This window comes from Eretmochelys imbricata, chromosome 2 (assembly GCF_965152235.1).
Source record: "Eretmochelys imbricata isolate rEreImb1 chromosome 2, rEreImb1.hap1, whole genome shotgun sequence".
Classification (NCBI taxonomy): domain Eukaryota; kingdom Metazoa; phylum Chordata; order Testudines; family Cheloniidae; genus Eretmochelys; species Eretmochelys imbricata.
Genome location: NC_135573.1, coordinates 213,878,274 through 213,901,079, shown reverse-complemented (window position 1 = coordinate 213,901,079; position 22,806 = coordinate 213,878,274). Strand labels below are relative to the sequence as shown.

Here is a 22,806-nt window from a genome sequence, read left to right as displayed (position 1 = left end):
TTTTTAATCTATAAATAAACATAAATATATAGAGAAATTAAAGGCCAACAAGATACTATGGGCCTGATCTCTAGCAGTGGAAAGTCTGCCAGGAGGGGTGCTGCTGCACAGGTCTCCTACAATATCTTTTCCACCCTTGGAACCAGAAATGGCAGCAAAGTGGACAGGGCTAGCTGCGGAGTGGGTGGGACTAAGACACATAGGAGATGCACTGATTTAGTTGAGTATCCACTGCAGATTGAGAGGAAGTGTGGACCTATATGTAGGAGTTGAAAGAGAGCTATGAACTATGGAAACAATGGAAAAGCTTATTAGTGGCATGAATACCTACTGCACAGTTAGAAGGGTCAAGTATTGTCTTCAATTCTGACATCCTAAAATGTACTAGAGAATCTAGCTGGATGCAGAATAATGTAGTAGAAACAAAGGTGTCATTTTAAAAACAGTTTCTAGCCACCGCAGTTATAAATAAATAATTCCAAATGCAAACTGAATGTAAATCTATGCAGTGTTGTCTTTCTGCATTTGCAAACCAAAAGCTTGAATCAATATGTCTTAGATGTAGGAACTGTTTCATTCTGCAGCCCAGCATCTCCCATAATTCTGAAACATATGATTCCCCTCCTGTCCGCAGGTTCTGAAAGTGGTTCAGAACCTGCAGATAGGTTGGGGTGCAGGAGGGGTGCAGGCTCCTGCTGAGCAGCGCTTACTTCAGGCAGAGGCACAAAAATATATCCCTGCTTTCCTGGGGTGTACTACTTCCTTTAATCTAACAATATCTGAGTAATAGAACTTGCTTGGGCCCTCTAGTCTTCTCTATCATTCAGCAGTGTGACTTTCCTTATTACCTGACAACTTTCTATCCCCAGTGATTTAAATAACCAAATTTATATTACAAATTTATTTGTAAACGTTATTTATATTACAAATAATTTGATTCAAAAATTATTTGATCAAATTAGTCAGGGAACAAATGAACTGAATGGCATTGTATGTAAACTGTTCAAAACTGTTTTCACTTAGATTAAATTTTACATTTGAGTCCAATAACTTTAAAGATTATCTAGTAGTACATTTTAATATTCAAATAATATAAAATATATTTAAAAGAGAGACAGCAACAAGATATTTGAATAGCAAGAAAGACAGTACCAAATTCAAATATTTAAAGGTGAAGATTTAAAGGAGGTAAGCAAAGGAAAAAGAGACAGCAATTTCAAGGATCCCTAGACGTAGCATCATCAACGCCATAAACATGAACAGTTTGCTAAGGCAAATACCCCGGGCACATGACAATGAAGACACACACAAATCAGTGAATGAAAAAAAAAAAAAATGATTTGAACAGGCAGCACCTCTATTAAATGAAATTAAATTAGACAGCCCAGAAGACAGAACTCCTAGCAGCTCCTAAAAGGTGGAAGGTGACAGATAGCTTCTGAGGTGCAGATTGAGCAGGAATGTGGCCATCTTTGTCCCTTCACTGCAGTGTTAGCTTGAATTATAACTCAAACGTCCTTAATCGATCCCACTGTACACAGGTGAGTCTCTAGCTCTAGTTAAGTGGCACTTTAAACTTGAGCTAGCTAGCCCATCGGGGATGAAGCCAGTTAGGGCAGTGAGGAATCAGTTATTCTGCACTACTACTACAAAAACTCTGTCTTGCTACTACAAACACTATGTGCTGTTCAGTGTTTTGTAGTGTGACTTGTCTTATATGAACCATTTTGAGAAGAGTTAACTCAAGTGTAGATTGATCAAACAACATTCCAGTGAAGACAAGCCCTAAGGCTAATTCCTGAGCACGAGGGAGGCAGCTGGGATTTGGCAATGGCAGTCTGCTTTTGTGAAGTGGTGAATTCCACTAACTAGAAGGAAAATTCCATGCAGCTGCTTCCTCAATTTCCTGTAATATCAAGCAGTTCCTATAAACAAAGAGGCTACCTCTCTGTTGATCAGTATAATGTTCAGTGCTAAATTGGTGAAGAGGCACGAGTTCCAGGATATAATTTAAAAAATTAATTTCAGTGTCTGAAATCCATGCAAAGTAAAATGGTTGACAAAAATCTTACCCCAATTACCAATACATAGTCACACATTATGCTCTTTTCCCTTGAAACAAATTGGCTAGTGCATCCATCCGCTACTAAAGATGTAAAATTCAGAAAAGTCCCTATTAATTCACTGCTGGCTGAAATATACTCATGTGGAGTGCAAAATTAGAATGTTTCAGAAATATCAAAGCTGCCTTCATACAAAATTATATAGATTAACACCCATGAAAGCCAGAAGACATAAATTCTTAATAGCCTTTGAGACTATGAAATGTGTATCACCACAAAACCAAAATGTTTCGGAAGCTGACACTGAATGAAGAGCTGTATTAAAAAACACAGCAGAAAAAAGTAGTCATATATATGAAGCACAACTATGAAAATGTTGAAGATTAACACTTTAAATGAAGGTTTCTCACCAAGGTCAATTTTACCATAAAACTGCCAAGAAATCTGGTAAAGAATAAAAACACTGTACAAGCTTCATTACTTTACATATTATTTTTAAAAAGTTGGATATTTGAAATGCGGGTGTTTTTTCTGATCATGTAAATTGCACATTTCAGCATGAAATTTAATTAAATTTAAAAAAACATATTGATAAAGAATGATTCAGGAAAACAATATAATTTATTTCTTTTAAAATAACCATCACCTCATATTTCCTGGTAAACAAGGAACTACTGGTCATAGTTCATTAGTAGTTTTTAACATATTCAAAGCTTTCTGGTATATATTCACACATTTTTTCCTAATGAGATAACTCGCGTTGTACTAAATAAGATTTCTATTAACTTTCATAATATCAGGTATGTATTACTCCAGGTAGATTAAGCTTATATCTCCTATCTTACCCTAAACATAACTTTCTACGTGGTCTGTTATAAATTCCTTCATTCAGGGAGTCCAGACACATTAGGGAATAATGATGCTAAGGACGGAACAGATATGGTAATTACTATGCCAGCAATGTTACTTATAGTACTATAACTAAAATACGGCAATACCAATAGTAAGGGTGAAAATCTTGTGTAATTGAAATCCAGAGGATATTTTCCCATTATATACACGATTACTTGACAGCAAAATTACACGATCAAGCATTGTGACTGCAGACATCTATACATATGTTGAAATCCTGGTCCCATTGAAAGGGGCCAGGATTCCATCCCTAAATTCTGACACACTTTATCATGTAGGACAGTGCATTACTTACATTTTTAACTATGGCTTGGTGCTGAAAGTCACTTAGTTATATTTACTCAAAACAACACTAAACTACATTAACGTCTTTGATGATAAGAATGAAATGTCTTGGCAATACATTCCAATTGTAGCAGTGGAATACACTGTGATCACTTATTCTAATAAGATTAAATACACACACAAGCAACTTACTACAATAACGTTAGGGCTCTAATATCATCTCATGAAAGCAAGAAAATTCTGAGTTGAGGCTGCTAAAGCACTATTGACTATATGTTAACTATACCTAACAAACATAGTACTAATGGTGGCTGATGATTTGGAGGAGATGGATTCTTTGCAGCAATCCAGCCCCTTTGAACGGCAAATGATCTGGAAGCAGACAGGTTCAGCTAGGATCAGCTGGCCACAGCTGAAAACATGGCCCAAGATCTCTATCAAATGCTCTCAGAACAAGATACTACATTTTGCTGTAAATATATAAAACAGGGGTAAATTAGGAGAGCTGCTGTAGCCTTAATTGGGGATATTTTTACTCTATGTATTTATAGTAGAATCCTAGAGTTATTTTAACTGGGTTTAGGATTTGAGGGTTTTTGAGGGTTTAAGAGCATAAATTGTACTGATATTATGATGCTGAAAGAAAACAATCATAATGCTGTCATTTATAATAATGAGTTGTCTATGCTCTTGCATTTTAACAATTTTGCTGTCATCTCAGTCTAGAAGCACAGCAAATTTTTGCTCTTCACACCAGACATAACTGCATTGTCATGGGTTCCTGGCTAACTGACACTGAGATTATTTTGCCATCATCATCTCACATTGTAACTGGGTCTCCATAGAGAGGCTCCATCAGCCATAGGAGAACAGCATATTGCCATGTATGCACTGTGCAAAATAACTGCTCTGGCTCAGTTGTTATTTTTCAGATTTAAATATCTGTCATTTGAGAATTCTTATTTTCTTAAATAAGAGCATAAAAATGGAGATTGAGGGAGCAGGAACAAACCATCTCAATGTGCAGAAAGAATAGCAAATATGGCAGGCGACCAGCTTGGCTTAACTGTGAAATCTTCGGTGAGCTTAAACACAAAAGGGAAACTTACAAGAAGTGGAAATTTGGACAGATGACTAGGAAGGAGTATAAAGATATTGCTCGAGCATGCAGGGGTTTAATCAGGAAGGCCAAAACACAACTGGAATTGCAGCTAGCAAGGGATGTGAAGAAGCGTTTCCATAGTTATGCTAGCAACAAGAAAAAAATCAGAGAAAGTGTGGGACCCTTAATGAATGGTGGAGGCAACCTAGTGGCAGATGATGTAGAAAAAGCTGAAGTACTCAATGCTTTTTTTGCCTCGGTCTTCACAGACAAGGTCAGCTCCCACACTGCTGTCCTAGGCAACACAGTATGGGGAGGAGGTAAGCAGCCCTCAGTGGTTAAAGAACCGGTTAAGGACTATTTACAAAAGCTGGACATGCACAAGTCCATGGGTCCAGATCTAATGCATCTGAGGGTGCTGAGGGAATTGGCTGATATGATTGCAGAGCCATTGGCCATTATCTTTGAAAACTCGTGGTGACTGGGGGAGGTTCCGGAAGATTGGAAAAAGGCAAACATAGTGCCCATCTTTAAAAAAGGGAAGAAGGAGAACCTGAGGAACTAGAGACTGGCTAGCCTCACCTCAGTCCCTGGAAAAAATCATGAAGCAGGTCCTCAAGCCCATTTTGAAGCCCTTGGAGGAGAGGAAGCTGATCAGGAACAGTCAACATGGATTCACCAAGGACAAGTCATGCCTGACCAACCTGATTGCCTTCTATGATGAGATAACTGGCTCTGTGGATATGGGGAAAGCAGTGGACGTGATATATCTGAACTTTAGCAAAGTTTTTGATACGGTCTCCCATAGTATTCTTGCCAGCAAGTTAAAAAAAGTATGGATTGGATGAATGGACTATAAGGTGGATAGAAAGCTGGCTAGATTGTCGGGCTCAATGGGTAGTGATCAATGGCTCGATGTCTAGTTGGCAGCCAGTATCAAGCGGAGCATCCCAGGGGTCGGTCCTGGGGCCGGTTTTGTTCAACATCTTTATTAATGATCTAGATGATGGATGGATTGCACACTCAGCAAGTTCTCAGAGGACCTTCTAAGCTGGGGGGAGAGGTAGATATGCTGGAGGGTAGGGCTAGGGTCCAGAGTGACCTAGACAAATTGAAGGATTGAGCCAAAAAGAAATCTGATGAGGTTCAACAAGGACAAGAGCAGAGTCATGCACTTAGGACGAAAGAATCCCATGCACCGCTACAGGTTAGGGGACCGACTGGCTAAGCAGCAGTTCTGCAGAAAAGAACCTGGATGAGAAGCTGGATATGAGTCAGCAGTGTGTCCTTGTTGCCAAGAAGGTCAACGGCATATTGAGCTGCATTAGTAGGAGCATTGCCAGCAGATCGAGGGAAGTAATTATTCCCCTCTATTCTGCACTGGGGAGGCCACATCTGGAGTATTGCATCCTCCCCACCCCCCAAGTACAGAAAGGATGTGGACAAATTGTAGAGAGTCCAGTGGAGGGCAACAAAAATGATCAGGGGGCTGGGGCACATGACTCACGAGGAGAGGCTGACGGAACGGGGCTTGTTTTGTCTGCAGAAGAGAAGAGTAAGGGGGGATTTGACAGCAGCCTTCAACTACCCCAATGGGGGTTCCAAAAAGGATGGAGCTCGGCTGTTCTCTGTGGTGACAGATGACAAAACAAGGAGCAATGGTCTCAAGTTCCAGTGGGAGAGGTTTAGGTTGGATATAAGGAAACAGGATTTCACTAGGAGGGTGGTGAAGCACTGGATTGGGTTACCTAGGGAGGTGATGGAATCTCCATCCTTAGAGGTTTTAAGATCTGGCTTGACCAAGTCCTGGCTGGGCTGATTTAGTTTGTATTGGTCCTGCTTTGAGCCAGAGATCTAAAGTCTGGTCCAAGGCCCACAGAGGTACTGGGAGGCAGAGGAAGGCAACAGGTCCAAACTCCATTGCCTATGATGAGTGGCCTTTACACTGCAGTCTGCCACAGGGAGTGGGGGCTTGGTGATGACTGGCAGTAGCCCAGACTGAGGTAAGGTGGGGATAGGAGGTTGGGGGTTCCCCAGGAAGGGGAGACCCAGAGGCAGAGTGTGTGGGTACTGCCAGGGGGCAGAACCCTAGAAAAAGGGGCACCGAGGTCTGAGGGAGATGGGGGGCCGGAGTTGTGTGGATCACTGGCCTGCAGAGGGTGCTCTGCACTGGAAAAAGATATTTTCCCCAATGACCAGCAGGAGGTGCTGCAGGGGTGATTCTGCTCCTTTACACATAGACACATGAGATGTACGTAAGAGGTATAAAATATCAGTGCAGCAGAGATGCCAATTCAGATATATTTTTGGGAGGGGTGAGGGTTACAAATTAAGTGGGTCACCTTTAACTGATATGGTTAATTTCTTAATAGCTAAACACTAACTGTACAGAATAATAGCTGAAAAGTGAGAGGGGGTTCATTTGTATCATATTTCTTCTGTGGACATTCCAAGTCCACAATAACCCTCTATATGTATGTGCATTCACAAGCATGCATGGGAATGTCTTGTGTCGATATAAAAATTAGAAACTTGGGCAATACATTTATAATCACCAAGATAAAACCAGGCTCTGTTGCTTGCTACTGTAATTACATTAATAAAAGCACTGCTGAATGATGAAGAAATATGATATTTATGCTTGAGGGATTAAAAATCACCATTCATTTACAGCCCAGCAGTTGATAAATCCAGTCTTTCACCACAGATAATAGTTATTAAAATATATTTTAAACATAGGTAAAACAATGCTTCAGTATGTTAGATTGATTATATTCAAACATGCCTACAAGGCTCAATCCTCAAACTTCAAATCTCATTTTAAAATCATGTCTTTAATCTTACTTTGCTCAGTATATCCTCAGAGTGCATATTAAAAAGGAGGCCAATTTTACTACAGCCAAATGGGAATTCATCAAATTTTAATTCAGATACTTTAAATGTTCTAGAAAGATAGGTAAAAATGTGACTGGTGTTTTAATCTATATTTATGAACTGATATCGTGTTTCCAAATTCTGCCAAGGAGGTTGGACCTACATAGGTTGGGCAGAATTTGATTTTATATATATATACATTTCAAAGGAAAATAGCAATGCTTTTTAAACTTTTATTTTTATTTATTAATATTTTCACAGTTGAGGGAAATTATGTGGGGAGGGTCAGACAATGAATGGATGGGCTCAGGCAGTTATTTAATGGCAGTAGGCATTGAGATTCAAAAAGTTAAAGCTTTATAAACATTAAAACAAACTGCGAACATCAGATAACAAAATATAGGAAATAAATATCAGTAAATCAAACTCTCATAAGTTCTTAAGCAGCATTTTTTCTTACTTTTGCTATCTGCAAATTTTGATTATTATCAATGTAAATATTTTTCCATCAATTTGTGTGCGTGTGGTGAAATCAACATTTACCCATAAAAACCTAATCCTTCCAAACATCCTTTTGGATAGGAGAGCCAAAATGGACTCAGAAACCCCAGTGTGGATATAGAGAGACATGACCATCTTTCCCACACTTAGTGGTAAAGTTATGGGGAATGGTCAGCCGTTAATTGAGCAACTTCCTCTAGAATTATGATAATTTAATTTCAATTTAGATTTACTTTTAAACCCTTAAAAACAAGCATGGAGAAGTACTGTTTATTCAGATTACACATACAAAAAACTACGTTAAAGAATGATAGATTGGCAAAGCCTAATATCAAAAGTTAGGAAAAGTCAGAAATAAGACTGCCCATAAAACCTTAATTCAGTCCCCTTGTGCACTTACATTATGATAGTCTCCAAATACAAGTTCACCTACTTTTTTTCCCCCTCACTAGATCCTAGCTTCATTCAGTGAATGGGTAGCTTATCCACTTTCTTTTTAGTCACATTCAATGTATGGCCCAGATCTTTATCCAAACCTTGCACTGAATACAGAATTACTCATTTCCCTGTAGGTGTTTCTATGTTGCTCTCACCATAGTTTCTGAGCACTTCACAAACATTAATGAATGTATCCTCAAAACAATCTAGTGACATTAAGTTTTACATTTTTCAGCTGGGGAACTGAGAAACACGGAGATTTAGGCCAAAATAGTCAAAAGTGTCCACTAATTTTGGACACCAACTGGAAACACCTAGAATCCGATTTTTTCAAAGTACTTAGCATTTTTATCAAACTTTTATCTGTTCTAAACACAACTCTAACTGACTTCATTTGCAGTTAGAGATAAGATGGGTGAGGTAATATCTTTTATTGGACCAATTTTTGTTGGTGAGAGACTAGCTTTCAAGCATATACAAAGCTCTTCTTCAGGTCAGTTACAGTTGTGAGTGCTCAACACTCCTGCAAAAAAGACCCCAGGTGTCTCACATGGGGCGCCCAGAAAATAAGGAACGCACAATTACTGGCAAAGGTGAACATTTTGGGTTAAGTGACTTGCCCAGCATCACGTAGAAACTATGGCAGAGGAAGGAAAAAATCCAGTTCTCCAGGGCAACATTCAAGTCTCTTAACCATGTGACAATTCTCCCTCTTCCTGCAATCTCCTGCCTTATTCTCTACATACCTTCCAACTTCGACCACAAATGAAGCTGGGATCCTATAGACAATAGCCTCCTTTACTACACAGCCTTGATTAATCCCCAGAGCACTGCCCATCGGGTGCACTCAATGAAGCAGATGCCCTGTGCACTTATCCAATCCCCTCCAAAGCTGGCTCTTACCCGCCCCCCCCATCTCCTGAAACACCTATCCAGCACCCTCTATTCCTTACCCCTCTGCATTCAATTCAGGTTGCTACCTCCTCCTTTGCTTCCTTTCTGGGCACCAGCAGGGGGAACACCAAGTGTACAGAAGAGCCAGACTCCCTGTATTCAGTTCCTGTGCCTGGTGTCACAATGGCCCCCCATCAGCTGGGAGGAATAATTGCAGGGGAAGGCCTGCTAAATCCCTCACAATTTGTGCTGGAACTTGCTGGCTCCCTTTGCAGGGATGACACACACAATCTGGTCACACGTAGGAGCCGAGAGAGGGCGAAGCATGCTTAGTGCAGACAGAATCTTTGAATTATAACTGCAGTGCCAAACTCTACCAAGTTTCTACTGAGCATGTATGAATTGTGATTTTTAAGAAACTCATAATTTGACCAAATTTGGGTGAATAGTCACAGTGATGAGGAAAGACTTAACTTGTAATGCATTTATTTTCACATGGGCAAAACCAATGTGTTTTCCCCAAATCTTGTTCTTGGAAATGGCTGATTTTATTTTTTCTCAGAAAGAAAAGGAGTACTTGTGGCACCTTAGACTAACAAATTTAGAAAGCTTATGCTCAAATAAATTTGTTAGTCTCTAAGGTGCCACAAGTCCTCCTTTGTCTTTCTGTGAATACAGCCTAACATGGCTGCTACTCTGAAACCTTATTTTTTCTGAAACTTTCCAAAAAAATCCAGCCTGAGGCAGGCAACTTGCATCATCACAAATTCCAGTCTAGAAAGTTAGTCTGGCAAAGTTATAAGCCACTGACAACAGGAAAGTGTCAAGCAGCCTTAATTTTAGGTGATGCTAACAGCTCCACCTATAAGCTAGATTTGGACTTTGGCCAAATTGAAGTCAATGGCAAAACTCCCATTGACTGCAAAGGGGCTGGGTTTCATCCTTTGCCTCGTCCTGTCTAAGGAGTGGTAGCTTCACTGCCACAGGAGGAGCCCAGGGAAAAATCTGTGACTCAGTAAGGTATGGCTGGTTTTCACAGGCTGCAGTTTACTTCCTGCCTTGTGTCAGTTCAGCTGGCCATGCATTTGTGGAAAAGGGAGCCACAAGGGTGCAAACAAAGCTCCATTCACTCACTGCCCCTCTCCAACCCCTTCCTGTCCTCCTGCTCATGTAGGGCAGTAGTGGTACCATGGACCCTATTCTCCCTCTACACCTGGACTCTATTAAGATACCCAGTTGCAGGGGACTGAGTCCCCTTCTTCCATGTGGGCTGCAGAGGCCTAGGTTATAATCTTGCCTTTAAAGAGTATTAAATAATATAAGAATTGGATTATGTTCAGCTCTCATGAAGAAAAAAAAAACAGGGCAAAACAAAAATATCTGCCAAGTCAATATAAAAAGCCACCCAAGTAGCCACTGAATAGAAGCACATTGTGTACTACAGGAAATTCTACTGTCATCTGCCTGAAGCTACACAGATGAGAACATTCTTTTCTTATGTGTAGTACCACTTTAATATCTCTCTGTAATATTCCTATTCTGTCTTCATAAATGATGTGTTGTGGTCAATTACTGCTTCACAAGTATCTATGAAGGTCTTCTGGGGCTTTTTTGCAGTAGAGCCTAATTACTTAGTAGACAAAAATATCTTCACAACCAGCGAAGGAACATAATATTACATACATGCAAAGAAGTAATTCTTCCACTGTACTCTGCGCTGATTAGCTCTCAACAAGAGTACTGTGTCCAGTTTTGGGCACCATATTTCAGGAAAGATGTGGACAAACTGGAGGAGGTCCAGAGAAGAGCAACAAAAATGATTAAAGGTCTAGTACACATGACCAATGAGGGAAAATTGAAAAAACTGGGTTTAGTCTAGAAAAGAGAAGATGGGGGGGGGGTCTAGTCCCCTCCACTCAAGGCAGGACTAAGTAAGTGACCTCTCAAGGTTCCTTCCAGTCCTATGATTCTATCAAGTCTTTCCAGCTATGCCCTTTTTATCTTGCAAATTCCGAGTCACCTCCATCATTGTTGGCATATTTTATCATTGTTTAATAAAAAATCATAACCATGATGGTAATCCATTGTGGCATATGGTTTCCAATGTGGGCAGAAGAACGTAGAACATTCTTTATCACAGGTACTCTGGAATTAATGCCCTACAGAAATACACTTAAGCACACATCTAACCACTTTTAGAAAGTTGCAAAGATGCATTTTTTTCTCAGATCATCTCAAATTATTAGACTCCAAGTTGGCCTAGCTGAAAGTTGTTCACAGCACAGTGTTTACTCTGTTATCAAAATTGCTAGTATCTCCATGTAACCTGCATAAGAGGTATCCAGATACTATAGTTATGAGAACCTATAATGGGTTCACAGCGTTCTTCTGTTTACACACCTCATTGGCAGGTGCTGGAACCACTGGCTGATTCCTGCTGTCTCACTGTGACAGGTGGGATTTAAGTCCACCCCTCTAAGAGAAATAGTTGCTCTTTGACCTAAGAAAGAATGGTCTTTTCAGGAAACTACTAGGAAAAGCTCAGTTTAAAGGGAAAAATTAAGGTGTACACATTTATCCTTCTCATTATTTGAGATACTAGTAAAGCCAAATCCCAGGAAGGGCATAAGTCTGGACTAAATACATGTACAGTTTCAGTTCAGTGCAGGGTTAGACCTCCACCTGTACTATAAATACCTGTAGTAGTGATGATGATGATGATGATGATTGGAGAGTCATAGATTTGTACTATCCTAGGCTGATTAACACCAGTCTAAGTACTGGATGGTAAGTATATACTATGTTAAATCCCCAGTATATAAATACTTTTGCTAACTTCCTCAAGTGCATTTTCTCCTCCTATCTTTGAGTACCTAGGTCAAGTTTTGAACACTGGTATAACTTTGAAAAGAATGATTATGGGGTTGGAGCAATTTATAGCCTTTATCTAAAACTCATCATACAGAGAGGTATGCACATCGGCCTTCCTGAGGTACTGAGTCTCTCCCTTGTTCATCTTTCGTCCACAATCATGCCAAAGAGACATCCTAATGATATGGCTCTCCCTCAACTTTCCCTCAACTTTTCCTTAGGTACAATGCTGTTCTGAATCCACAGCTGACCCTATCTCTGCCTGTGATGTGGGAGAGTTATTCAAGCTACTCCTATACTTCCAAGTCTGCTCCAGCAGAACTCCCTCTAGTTTGTTTTTTATTTCCCACTATACCTGCAGAATGCACTGATCACAGAATGGTGCACAGATCCAATGAATATCTGGAGGAATGAATTAGTATTCTGGGAACAGCATGAAGAACATTCCTAACAATATGAACTAGTATCCTGTGTATGGCTGGGGCAGAGGACTGTACAGCAAATGGGAGACTCACTAGCAGGCATCATAAATATTTTTGCAAGTTTGTGTGTCTGAACTGATGAGTGTCTTCTCATGTCACATTTAAAAGGGAACAAGTGGCCAATTAAATTACACACCTTATTAGGCACCATTCCAGGTGCTAGTGAGCCTCTTATTGTGCTTTAATATTTATAAAGACAAAAATGTATTTGTTGGATAGCAGGTGAAAGAGACCTAATTAGGAATAAAAACTGTTAAAGGAAGAAAAATATCCATTCAAAGTTAATTGAATAAACGTCTACCAAAAAATAAAACTGAAATTCAGAGAAATAAGTGCCTTTCAGGAGTAGTATAGCATCAAAAATATCAGTTACGCAAGATGTATTAGAACACTATAACCACCACTGAAGTAATACAAACATAACAACCTGTACTGTGAGGAACAATCCTTTGTTGGGAAGGAGATGGAATGGATGACCTATTAAGGTTTTTCCATCTCTGACTTCTGTGATTCAGTATACAAGAAAGGAGGTGTGTCCATCACAGAAATATCAAAATCTGACTAGTCTACAAATAGACAAGGTCAGGCTCTAACAAGACAGAATCCATTTAATATTCTCACAATAATAATAAGGTGGTGTCCGTGGTGGGATTATTTCTTAAGAACAGATGCTACTGATCCTCCAGAATGCCTCACCCCTCCCCACTCACCCACATTGCTGAGGAAGAAATGCACCAAGGTCATCAGGTCTCTTTTTTTTAAAGATATCTAAAAACTAATTAATGGTGGCTGAATAATTTCTAGTTATTGGAATGGACTCATTTCCACCACTGGGTTAAACAAATATAAGCTTTACATCTAAAAGTTCACTAGAGATACATGCAAGTTAAGATGTAACATCTGCACATAAAATATTGTTTTCTAGCTACTGCAGAAGGTATCATCAATGAAACTATCATTTGTCTCCTTTCCCAGGATATAACAATATCAGTGACCCTTGATTCAAGCATCAAATTCTGATGTCAAGAAATGTTTAAGTACAGCATTTACACAAAGATTTGATATTTGATCACAAAGTAACAATGTGATTTAAATTAGTTTTGTCATGAGTTTCAATAAGTAAGGCTCTGACATAGCAAACATGTTTACTAAGCTCTAGAAACTCCAACAATACAAAAGCACAATCAATACAGTTTGGAACCTTCTGCACCAATCGGAAATCATATTCTCGTTGCAGAATCAGGAAACAAGGAGATTCAGAACAAGAGTTTCACATTAACTCCATGTAACATATTTAATTTAAATGTTATTCCAGCAAAACATACACTTGAATATTATTTCATTGGGATAGGCATGAGGGGAGCAGAAGTAGTTAAAATAGCAACAAATTTTTAATTGATTATAAAATTCATATTAAGTCTCCCAATGGAGAAATGGGAATTTTATTTTTAAATCACCATTTGGAGTGCCCTTATGAAGGACTGTAACATTCCTCTTGAAATGGACTGTATTTCAAGGCATGTCAGGGCAAACAGCAAAAATGTTTTTGTGAGGCCCAGGCTTGGCACAGAAGGCATTGAAGTAGTTAACTTTTCAGGAGATATTTTAGAGTCCTTCCTCCACTGGATGTTTGACGTTTAGAGGCTCTTAAATTGGTTCAGTCTTTCAAACAATATCACTTAAACCACTTAAGTCCCTAAAATATTTCAAATGTAAAGCAACTGAGCATTTATATTTATTCAATAGTAGACAAACACCTTCGTATCATTTGCACTGGTTGTAATTACTTAAATGTGTTCATCAGAGTTACAGTTATCTTTATTAAAATTGAAGTTATTTTCTGTTAAAGTAAAAGGTTTATTTATTTCTAACTTGCACATGATCGTAATTAATCTATCAGAGCAATTAAATTACAAACCTCTGCACTGCTTTAGTATGTGCAAGGTATTATACAAGTAGAATGATCTGTGCTGCAACAGAATCTTATTTATCTTCTTATTTGCCACTTCCCTATTCAGGATGGCCAATATTTATAGCCTTTATCCAAAACTCATCATACAGAGAGGTATGCACATCGGCCTTCCTGAGGTACTGAGTCTCTCCCTTGTTCATCTTTCGTCCACAATCATTCCAAGAGACATCCTAATGATATGGCTCTCCCTCAACTTGTCTTCAATTGGAGCACCCGCATTACATCCTATACAGCCTCTTTTTGTTTCCTATCAGTGTTCAACCATTTGACCATCTCAGCATCTTCATTTCTGTGGTGGAGAGCATATTTATTTCCCTTCCTGGCCAAGTCTCTGCTCTGTATATTAAGATGTGTCAAATTACAATTTTATGTACTGAACCAGAATCTGAACAACTTTATTTCTCTTGAAGCATATTAACTCTGAAAAATGAGCATTCTGAGAGCCAGAAACAACTCTGATAGAGGAATATATCCAAGGCTTGCAGGAAGATTACTGGCAGTCAGGAGATGGGTCAGGCACAAGTTCTCAGTCTGGAGGTTGCAACCAACCTGCTTCCCCCATATTGCTAAAGGGGAAGGAGGTCTCAGCTAGATGAGAAGGGGGTTCTGGTCTGAATAAAGGGGTTTCGATATGAAAAAATTGAGGACTACCACACCTAAGGCAAGCTAGCTGCTGGAAATCTTCCCTACTCCCTAAGCCAGGGTTCTTTTTTCATAACCGAACCCCTTTATTCAGATCAGAACCCTCCTTCCCATCTAGCTGGGCCCTCCTTCCCCTATAGCAATATGGGGAAAACAGGTTGGTTGCAACCTCCAGGTTGCAAACCTATGCATTAGATCATGAAACCAGAACCTCTCACCCTCTTCCCTAAACAGGTACCAAAAGGGAAGGGGGTGAATTTTGGCAACTGAAAGACCAGCTTAAGTGGGAGGATAATCAGGTCACAGACTATTTTTGGAAGAAAGCAGTGGAGAATACTGACAAATAGCAACATCCAAAAGCTCAAGGTTCAAACTCATGAATGTAAGTCTTCTTAAAACCAAAACCTTCATTTCTCTTGATCCAAATGAGGATGAAGCTTCCTCTTTGAGTACTATGCCCTCTCCTCTTGTCTCTCATGCAAATCAATACATGTACCAACAGCTGTGGGGAAGATGGGGGTGCTTAATGTGAAAGGTCAGTTGTTTCCTCCTCACTATACAGAAACTGGGTAATGAAAGGTTTTGGACAAATGGGATCCAGTTTGCAGACTCTTCTGTTCCCCTCTAAAGTACTGTCACCGAGGGCTTGTCTATACTTATAGTGCCACTGTGGTGCTTAGTGAAGACGCTACCTCCACCGACAGGAGAGCGTCTCCCACTGATGTAAGGCAATACACACTACACTCTGTATTAGGTCAGATTTTCCACATCCCTAAGTGATGAAGTTATACTGACCAAAGTCTGTAGTGTAGACCAAGGATCAGTGAAATAGGAGCCACTCATTTCCCTTGCAGGACAAGAAGAGGAACTACTGCTACCTCCATCACTCTCTTCTGCTCCAAGAGGTGCCACTGCATTGGATGAGAAGGTATTACACACCAAATAATACTAGTCCTCAAAACTTCTTCATTGATAGTAAATATGTGGAAGCTAATATAACTTTACAATACACAGTTTAACACAATGAGTAAAATTTTCAAAGGAGTCTCTGTCCCGTTTTCAAATGTGACAGGCCCTTAGGAGCATAAGTCCCATTGACCAGCAACAAGACTTAGGTATGTCTTCACTACAAGCGCTACAGACACTTGCTACTGCAACAGAAAGGGTTTTTTCCACCACTGTAGTAAATCCATCCCCTTGAGAGGTGGGAGCTAGGTTGATGGAAGAATTCTCCCATCAATCTACCATTGTCTACACTGGGGCTTAGGTCAGCCTAACCATCTCTCTCAGGGGTGTGATCTTTCCACATCCATGAGCAACATAGTTAGGTTGACCTAAATTTTACATGTAAAGCAGGCCTTAGGCTCCTAAGTTGCTTCTGAATATGGGACTTAGGGGGTGCTTTTCAAAAATGTAACCTGAATCACTAATATGTCTCCTGCATTTTATGTTTGTTTCATGATTTTTGGTACTTCATTATAAATCTATTATTATCCATAAGTTTCATACAGTATTTATTACTATAAATTCAAGTTTCAAGAAGTCAAGGCATATTTGGCAGCACACAATGTGTGCATAGACTTTACTTATATCCTTTGTCAGTAGATAGTAAAAAACAATTTAAAATATTGTAGGTATTCTTACACTTCACCATGTCAATTACTACAATAAATCCTTTTATATGAAAATATGGTTCAGAAACACTTTTAGCTTTTGTTTTAGGGAACATTCATTTATTCTCCAGAAAAGATTGTATAACAATTTGTATAAAAGAAAACAAAGGGAAAAATCACTCCTTTTTAAATTTCACAAAAGGTAATGTTATAAGAACATAAAGAATGGCCATACTGGGTTTGACCAACAGTCCATCTAGCACAGTATCCTGTCTTCTGACAGTGGCCAGCATCACATGCTTTAGAGGGTGTGATGTTGCACTCCATATTAGTTTATGAAAATATGCTAATGAGCGTGAATAAGCTTCATGCAAAAGGTCTCTTCTAATGTATCATTACAAAGTTTATAATCTACTGAGTGTGTTCATCCTATTTGTATGAATGTATCATTCTTGTATCTGACACTAGAAATATGAAATATAACTCTGAGGTCCTACTGTAATTATGCAAAGTGTGGGTCATTAATGGTGGTTTGGAATCTTGATGGTTCCCATTAACCAGGACAATTGCTGTAGATGGCTCTGTTTACTTGCAAGCCTTTCTGTGAGTCAGGCTGGGAAGAATGAAGACTTGGGGTCTCACAGGACACGTGACCATGTCACCTGGTACTGGAATCTATCTTAAACCTGGTGCTTTTCCATTAGAAGGATGGGTGGGGACCCAGAGACACAAAAGATTCCCGCCTTGTGCCAAAACTATATAAGGGGGTGGAACAGAACAAAGGGGCTGCAGTGATGTGAAATCCCCTAGCTACCACCTGAGGTGGAACAAGGACTGTACCAAGGGAAAGGATTGGGCCCAGACTAGAAAGGAATCTAGTCTGTGAAAGAAGCTTATTGGAACATCTCTGAGGGTGAGATATTATCTGTATTCAGTTTCCTACTGTATTAGGCTTAGACTTGCATGTTTTTGTTTTGTTTTGCTTGGTAACTTACTTTGTTCTGTCTGTTATTACTTGGAACCACTTAAATCCTACTTTTTATACTTTAATAAAATAACTTTTTGCTTACTACTGAACCCAGAGATAATGACTAATACCTGGGGGCGCAAACAGCTGTGCATATCTCTCTATCAGTGTTATAGAGGATGGACAATTTATGAGTTTACCCTGTATAAGCTTTATACAGAGTAAAACTGATTTATTGGGGTTTGGATCCCATTGTGAACTGGATATCTGGGTGCTAGAGACAGGAGCACTTCTTAAGCTGTTTTCAGTTAAGTCTGCAGCTTTTGGGGGACATGTGTCAGACCTGCGTCTGTGTTTGCAACAGGCTAGCATGTCTGGCTCAAGAAGGCAGGCTTCTGATATCCCAAGCTGCCATGGAAAATGGGCTCAGAGGTAGTCTCAGCACATCAGGTGGCAGTCCTAAGGGTGTTTCTGTGACCCAACCAGTCACAAAGGGAATAACAGAACAGGACAATTTATTGAGTGATCCATCCTCTGCCATCCAGTCCCAGCTTCTGGCTCTCAGAGGTTTAAGGACACCCGGAGCATGGGGTTGTGTCCCTCATCATCTTGGCTAATAGACACTTATGGACCTCTCCTCTAGGAACTTGTCTAATTAGTTTTTTAACCCATTTGTACTTTTGGCCTACACAACATACCCTGGAAACAAGTTCCACAGGTTGATGGTGTACGTGTGAAGAAATAATTCCTTCTGTTTGTTTTAAACGTGCTGCCTATTAAATTAATTGGGTGACCCTGGTTCTTGTGTTATGTGAAGGGGTAAATAACACTTCTATATTCTTCTCGAACCATTCATGATTATATAGACCTCTATCATACCCCTTATTAGTTATGTCTTTTCTAAACTGAGCAATCCCAGTCTTTTTAATCTCTCCTCATATGGAAGCTGCTGTTCCATAACCCAAATCATGTTTGTTGCCCTTCTCATATGTTTTCCAATTCTAATCTTTTTTGAGATGGGGCAACCAGAACTGCATGGCAATGTTCAAGGTGTGGGCATACCATGGCTATATAGAGTTGTATTATGATTTCTGTCTTATTATCTATCTCTTTCCTAATGGTTCCTAACATTGTTAGATTTTTTGACTGCTGCTTCACACAGAGCAGATATTTTCAGAGAACTATCCACAAAGACTCCAAGATCTGTCTTGAGTGGTAACAGTTCATTTAGACCCTGTCATTTGGTATATACAGTTGGGATTATGTTTTCCAATGTGCATTATTTTGCATTTACCAACATTTTAATTTCATCCGCCATTTTGTTCCCCTCTCACCCAGTTTTGTGAGATCTCTTTGCAACTCTTCAGTCAGCTTTGGACTTGACTATCTTGAGTAATTTAGTATTGTCTCCACACTTTTTCACCTCACAGTTTACCCCCTTTTCTAGATCATTTATGAATGTGTTGAACAGCAAAGATTCCAGTACAAATCCTTGGGGGACCTCACACTTCATCTCTCTTCATTGTGAATTTATTTCTACTCTTTACAGTTTTTTTCTTTTTGGCATAAAGAATCTTTTATTAGCATTTCACATTAGGAAACTAATCCAGACCAGTGTAGGTATTGTAGCAATGCAAACATAGGAAATGAGGAATTTCCGTCTGTCCTTTTCAAGCATCATTCTTTGTTTATGTAAGACATACTAAAATCTCATTACTTATTATGTTTGTACTGTGACCCATGTATTCATATTGCTGTCTCTCCTTGAGATTATGCAGCACAATAGCTCTACAAACAGGAAGACTTGTATATTCACTCTTTTCATTAAAAAGAACAAATATTAGTTGTCATCAGTATCTTGTCAACAATTTAAAAAGGGCCATCAACTTGTACAAATTAATATTTAATTTATAGATATTTAATAATTTTTAAAATGCATACTGAAAGCATTTGTTCTACATAACTGTTAGGAACAGTCTTAGGTTATGTTCTTTGCTAATTCAGTTTGGAAAATAGTACTATAATGTTGGCAAGCTCTGGAACACTTTCTATTTTGATTTGACACAAGAATGCAGTACCATACCTCAACATCTTCCACAAAAGAGAAACAAATACTTTGCCCTTAACTATTACTCTGTCCATGAGCCAGCACTACTGACCTTGGCTCAGGTGCCTTTAATAAATATAAACAAGCCAAACCCCCTTCCCCTCCCGCAAACTATGGGATCCCTGGAGTAACCCAGGGCCTGATTCTACAAACCTTCACTCCTGTGCATCATCTTATTTACTTCACTGACTCCACCGGGACTACTTATGAGAATATGGGCTTACCAGACTGGGCCCCAAACATTGTCATCCTCTAATCTCTTCCTTCGGTCTCCTGAAAATGTACATGTGAAACTAATTCTTGAGATATTAATCTCTTTCTTATACCATATTTGCAAGCCTATATAACAATAAATAAAAGTTTGGGGGAAGATGCATTTTCCTGAACTATTTTTGTTCCTGATTTCTAATAGGGCCCTCTTAAAGTTCATAGTATGACACATTTACCTATCACAGAGATGTGTTAAATAAGTTCACCAGAAAGTAGATGGAGTATAATTTGCACCACTTTAGTCATTCTGAGCTTATTTACACTAAGCTTTCCATTAGGAACTACTATTAATATTTTCAGGTCAATAGAATCGTCACTTTGACTATTGGTAAATTCAGGTTGCTGAACTTTGAGCACCACAACACACATTCATAATTTCCAATATTTATTTGAAGATTGTATATATTGAACTTTGTATTTTAGTCTCACTGAGGAAATACTACAGGTCAAAAACATTTTCAGTGTCCCATCTATCCCTGATAAAACAATAATTGTCCCATCCATCATGCCAAGATCTTATTATGGTTGGTTCTAAAAATCTTAAAAAAAAAAAAAAAAAGCAGTGCTGACTCTCTCTATTTAAAAATAGATGCAGTGGTGCAGTCTCAGTAATGACCATTCAGCCAACTGAGGAGTGATAGTGACAAACTCCAAAAAGAATCCTGCTGTGATGGACTGGGAAGTAGGCAGTCTGGCCTAGTAGTCAGAGCAGGAGTCCGCTCTAATGGGCAGAGCATGCAGCCAGGTTGGGGAACAAAGCCAAGGGTTAGCACCAGAGTCAACTACCAATTACCAGAGCCAGGGGTTAAGCCAGAGTCAGGGTCAGAAGTCAGAGCCAGGACTGGTAAATGATGATTGGAGATGAGGTGTAAGTAGGGTGACCAGATAGCAAGTGTGAAAAATCGGGATGGAGTGGAGGGTAATAAGAGCCTATATAAGAAAAAACCCCAAATATCAGGACTGTCCCTATAAAATTGGGACATCTGGTCACCCTAGGTGTAAGGGTAGGAAGCAGAGGAGAGGCAAGGATCAGGCACAGAGCAGGAGTAGGGTGGGGACAGGAGTGAAACCAGGAGTGAGGCAGGAGCCAAGAGTGGAGCAGAAATGAGGAATATGGTTGGGTGTACGAAGTGGGCACAAGCAGGGACCAATGCAGCCACAACCGAAAAGCACCTTGTTGCTTGACAACTTCCTGTACCTCCTTCTGGCTTAAATAGTATGGTTGGACCAATCAATGGAGCCAGGCAATCCTCCAATCAGGGCTCCTGTGGGTGGTGCTTTGGCTGAGGCTATAATCCTACTAGCTTCTTTGCCCACTAGGTTTCAGCAGACCCTGGGTGGAGGCCAGCAGCTGTCAGTGGAAGTCTAGATCAAGACAACTCTACGGCCACTTCCACTAGAATAGTGGCTGTGGCCAGATTGAGTAGTACCTCACAGTAGTTCAACTGATTTCAATTATACTATTTTTGCAAGGTCAGGGTAGAAGAATCTGGCCCTAGATAGAGACCCTTGACAATGGAAGATTGGGGTTAGGAGGGTTAAACTGAGCATGAACATGATTGAGTGTGTGTCATGGGGGGAGGTGGAGGGTAAGATAGTGTAGATAATCTTCATGTCTTCTGAAGAGATGCAGAGTAGACCCTATTCATTCAGTAATTCATTGAAACTACAATACAGAAACATATCTCCTGCATCCCTCAGAAGCAGTGCAAAGGCTTGGGGAAGTCAAGGATAACAGAGCAGCTTAGGGAGAGGGACGGAGCCTGGGAGTGAACCTGGAGGGTTGTTGGGTATGGGTAGGAGAAGTATGGAACAGGTTTGGTTGTTTTTTTTCGGGAGGGGGGGTGTTTGAGTAAGAGATACTGTGCAGGCACATGCATATGCATGGAAACATTGAATAAGTAACAAAGTCAAAGGCAAAAGCTCTGCCAAAAAATGAATATGCATGCTGTTGCCAGTACCACACAGGTTGAATCAAATTCCAATGTAAACAATTTACTTTTATTCTTCTACAAAAAAAAAAAGATTCTGCTTGGTGGAAATTCAAGGATCAAAACACAGTTACAGTTATAAATCAAGTATATTTACTTAGCACATTGCAAAGTAATGAGTCTGTGCCTCTTAATTCTAAAAAGAATGACTTTTCTGAACTGGTGGGAAATTACATTGCACGGAATAATATAGAGTAAACATTATTTAAAAGTATGGATAAAAGTGGCCAAAACAAATATCAGTTCATACGAATGTTTTAAAATCAATATAATTAGTTCAGACTGTGAATGTTGGAAATTCTATGAATGATAATGAAGTATTTCCATTTTTTTTTAAATCCAAGCATCTGGTAGGAAATACCTTAAAGAAATTTGTTCATATTGAAATGTAACTGAAAATGTCCTAACCAATATCCTTTTCTTCTATAAAAACTATACAGAAGTTTCTGAACATGGAAGTAATTTTAAATTAAATCGTTTTTGTTACAAATGTAACTATACATATTTTATACCTAATAGTATAGCAAGGCTGTCTAAATCACAGCAGCGCATCCCTCCCTGCTTGTGGACAGCAGCACTGCTCAGAATCTCCAAAGCGCTACAAGCTGCAGCCCAGCTCCCGCCGTACCCTTCCCGCCCCCCAAGGAGTGCCCTCTAGGTCAGAGCTTGTAAGGGAGTCTCCTGAGGACAACCTGATGCTCTCCCTCAGTTTCCAGAGGGAAGAGTTGACAAAAGCCAGGTGGAACTGCTACAGTGTAAATCTGATGGCCCCATCCTCTATGCAGGAATTTCAAGAACTACCATAGACTTATGGCTGCAGTA

General features: G+C 39.6%; 1 protein-coding gene across 3 annotated transcripts in view; it reads right to left on the bottom strand.

The window, feature by feature from the left end:
- CRPPA (CDP-L-ribitol pyrophosphorylase A) overlaps positions 1–22,806 on the bottom strand; it is a 191,090-nt gene that overhangs the window by 34,906 nt on the left and 133,378 nt on the right. The window contains exon 10 of one of the 3 annotated variants that reach the window (XM_077811420.1): positions 15,832–15,947. The exons of the other annotated variants lie outside the window; for them this stretch is intronic. Coding sequence (XP_077667546.1) covers positions 15,876–15,947 — 72 coding nt within the window. The 3' untranslated portion in view covers positions 15,832–15,875. The remainder of the gene's footprint in view (positions 1–15,831; positions 15,948–22,806) is intronic. 3 annotated transcript variants of the gene reach the window in all.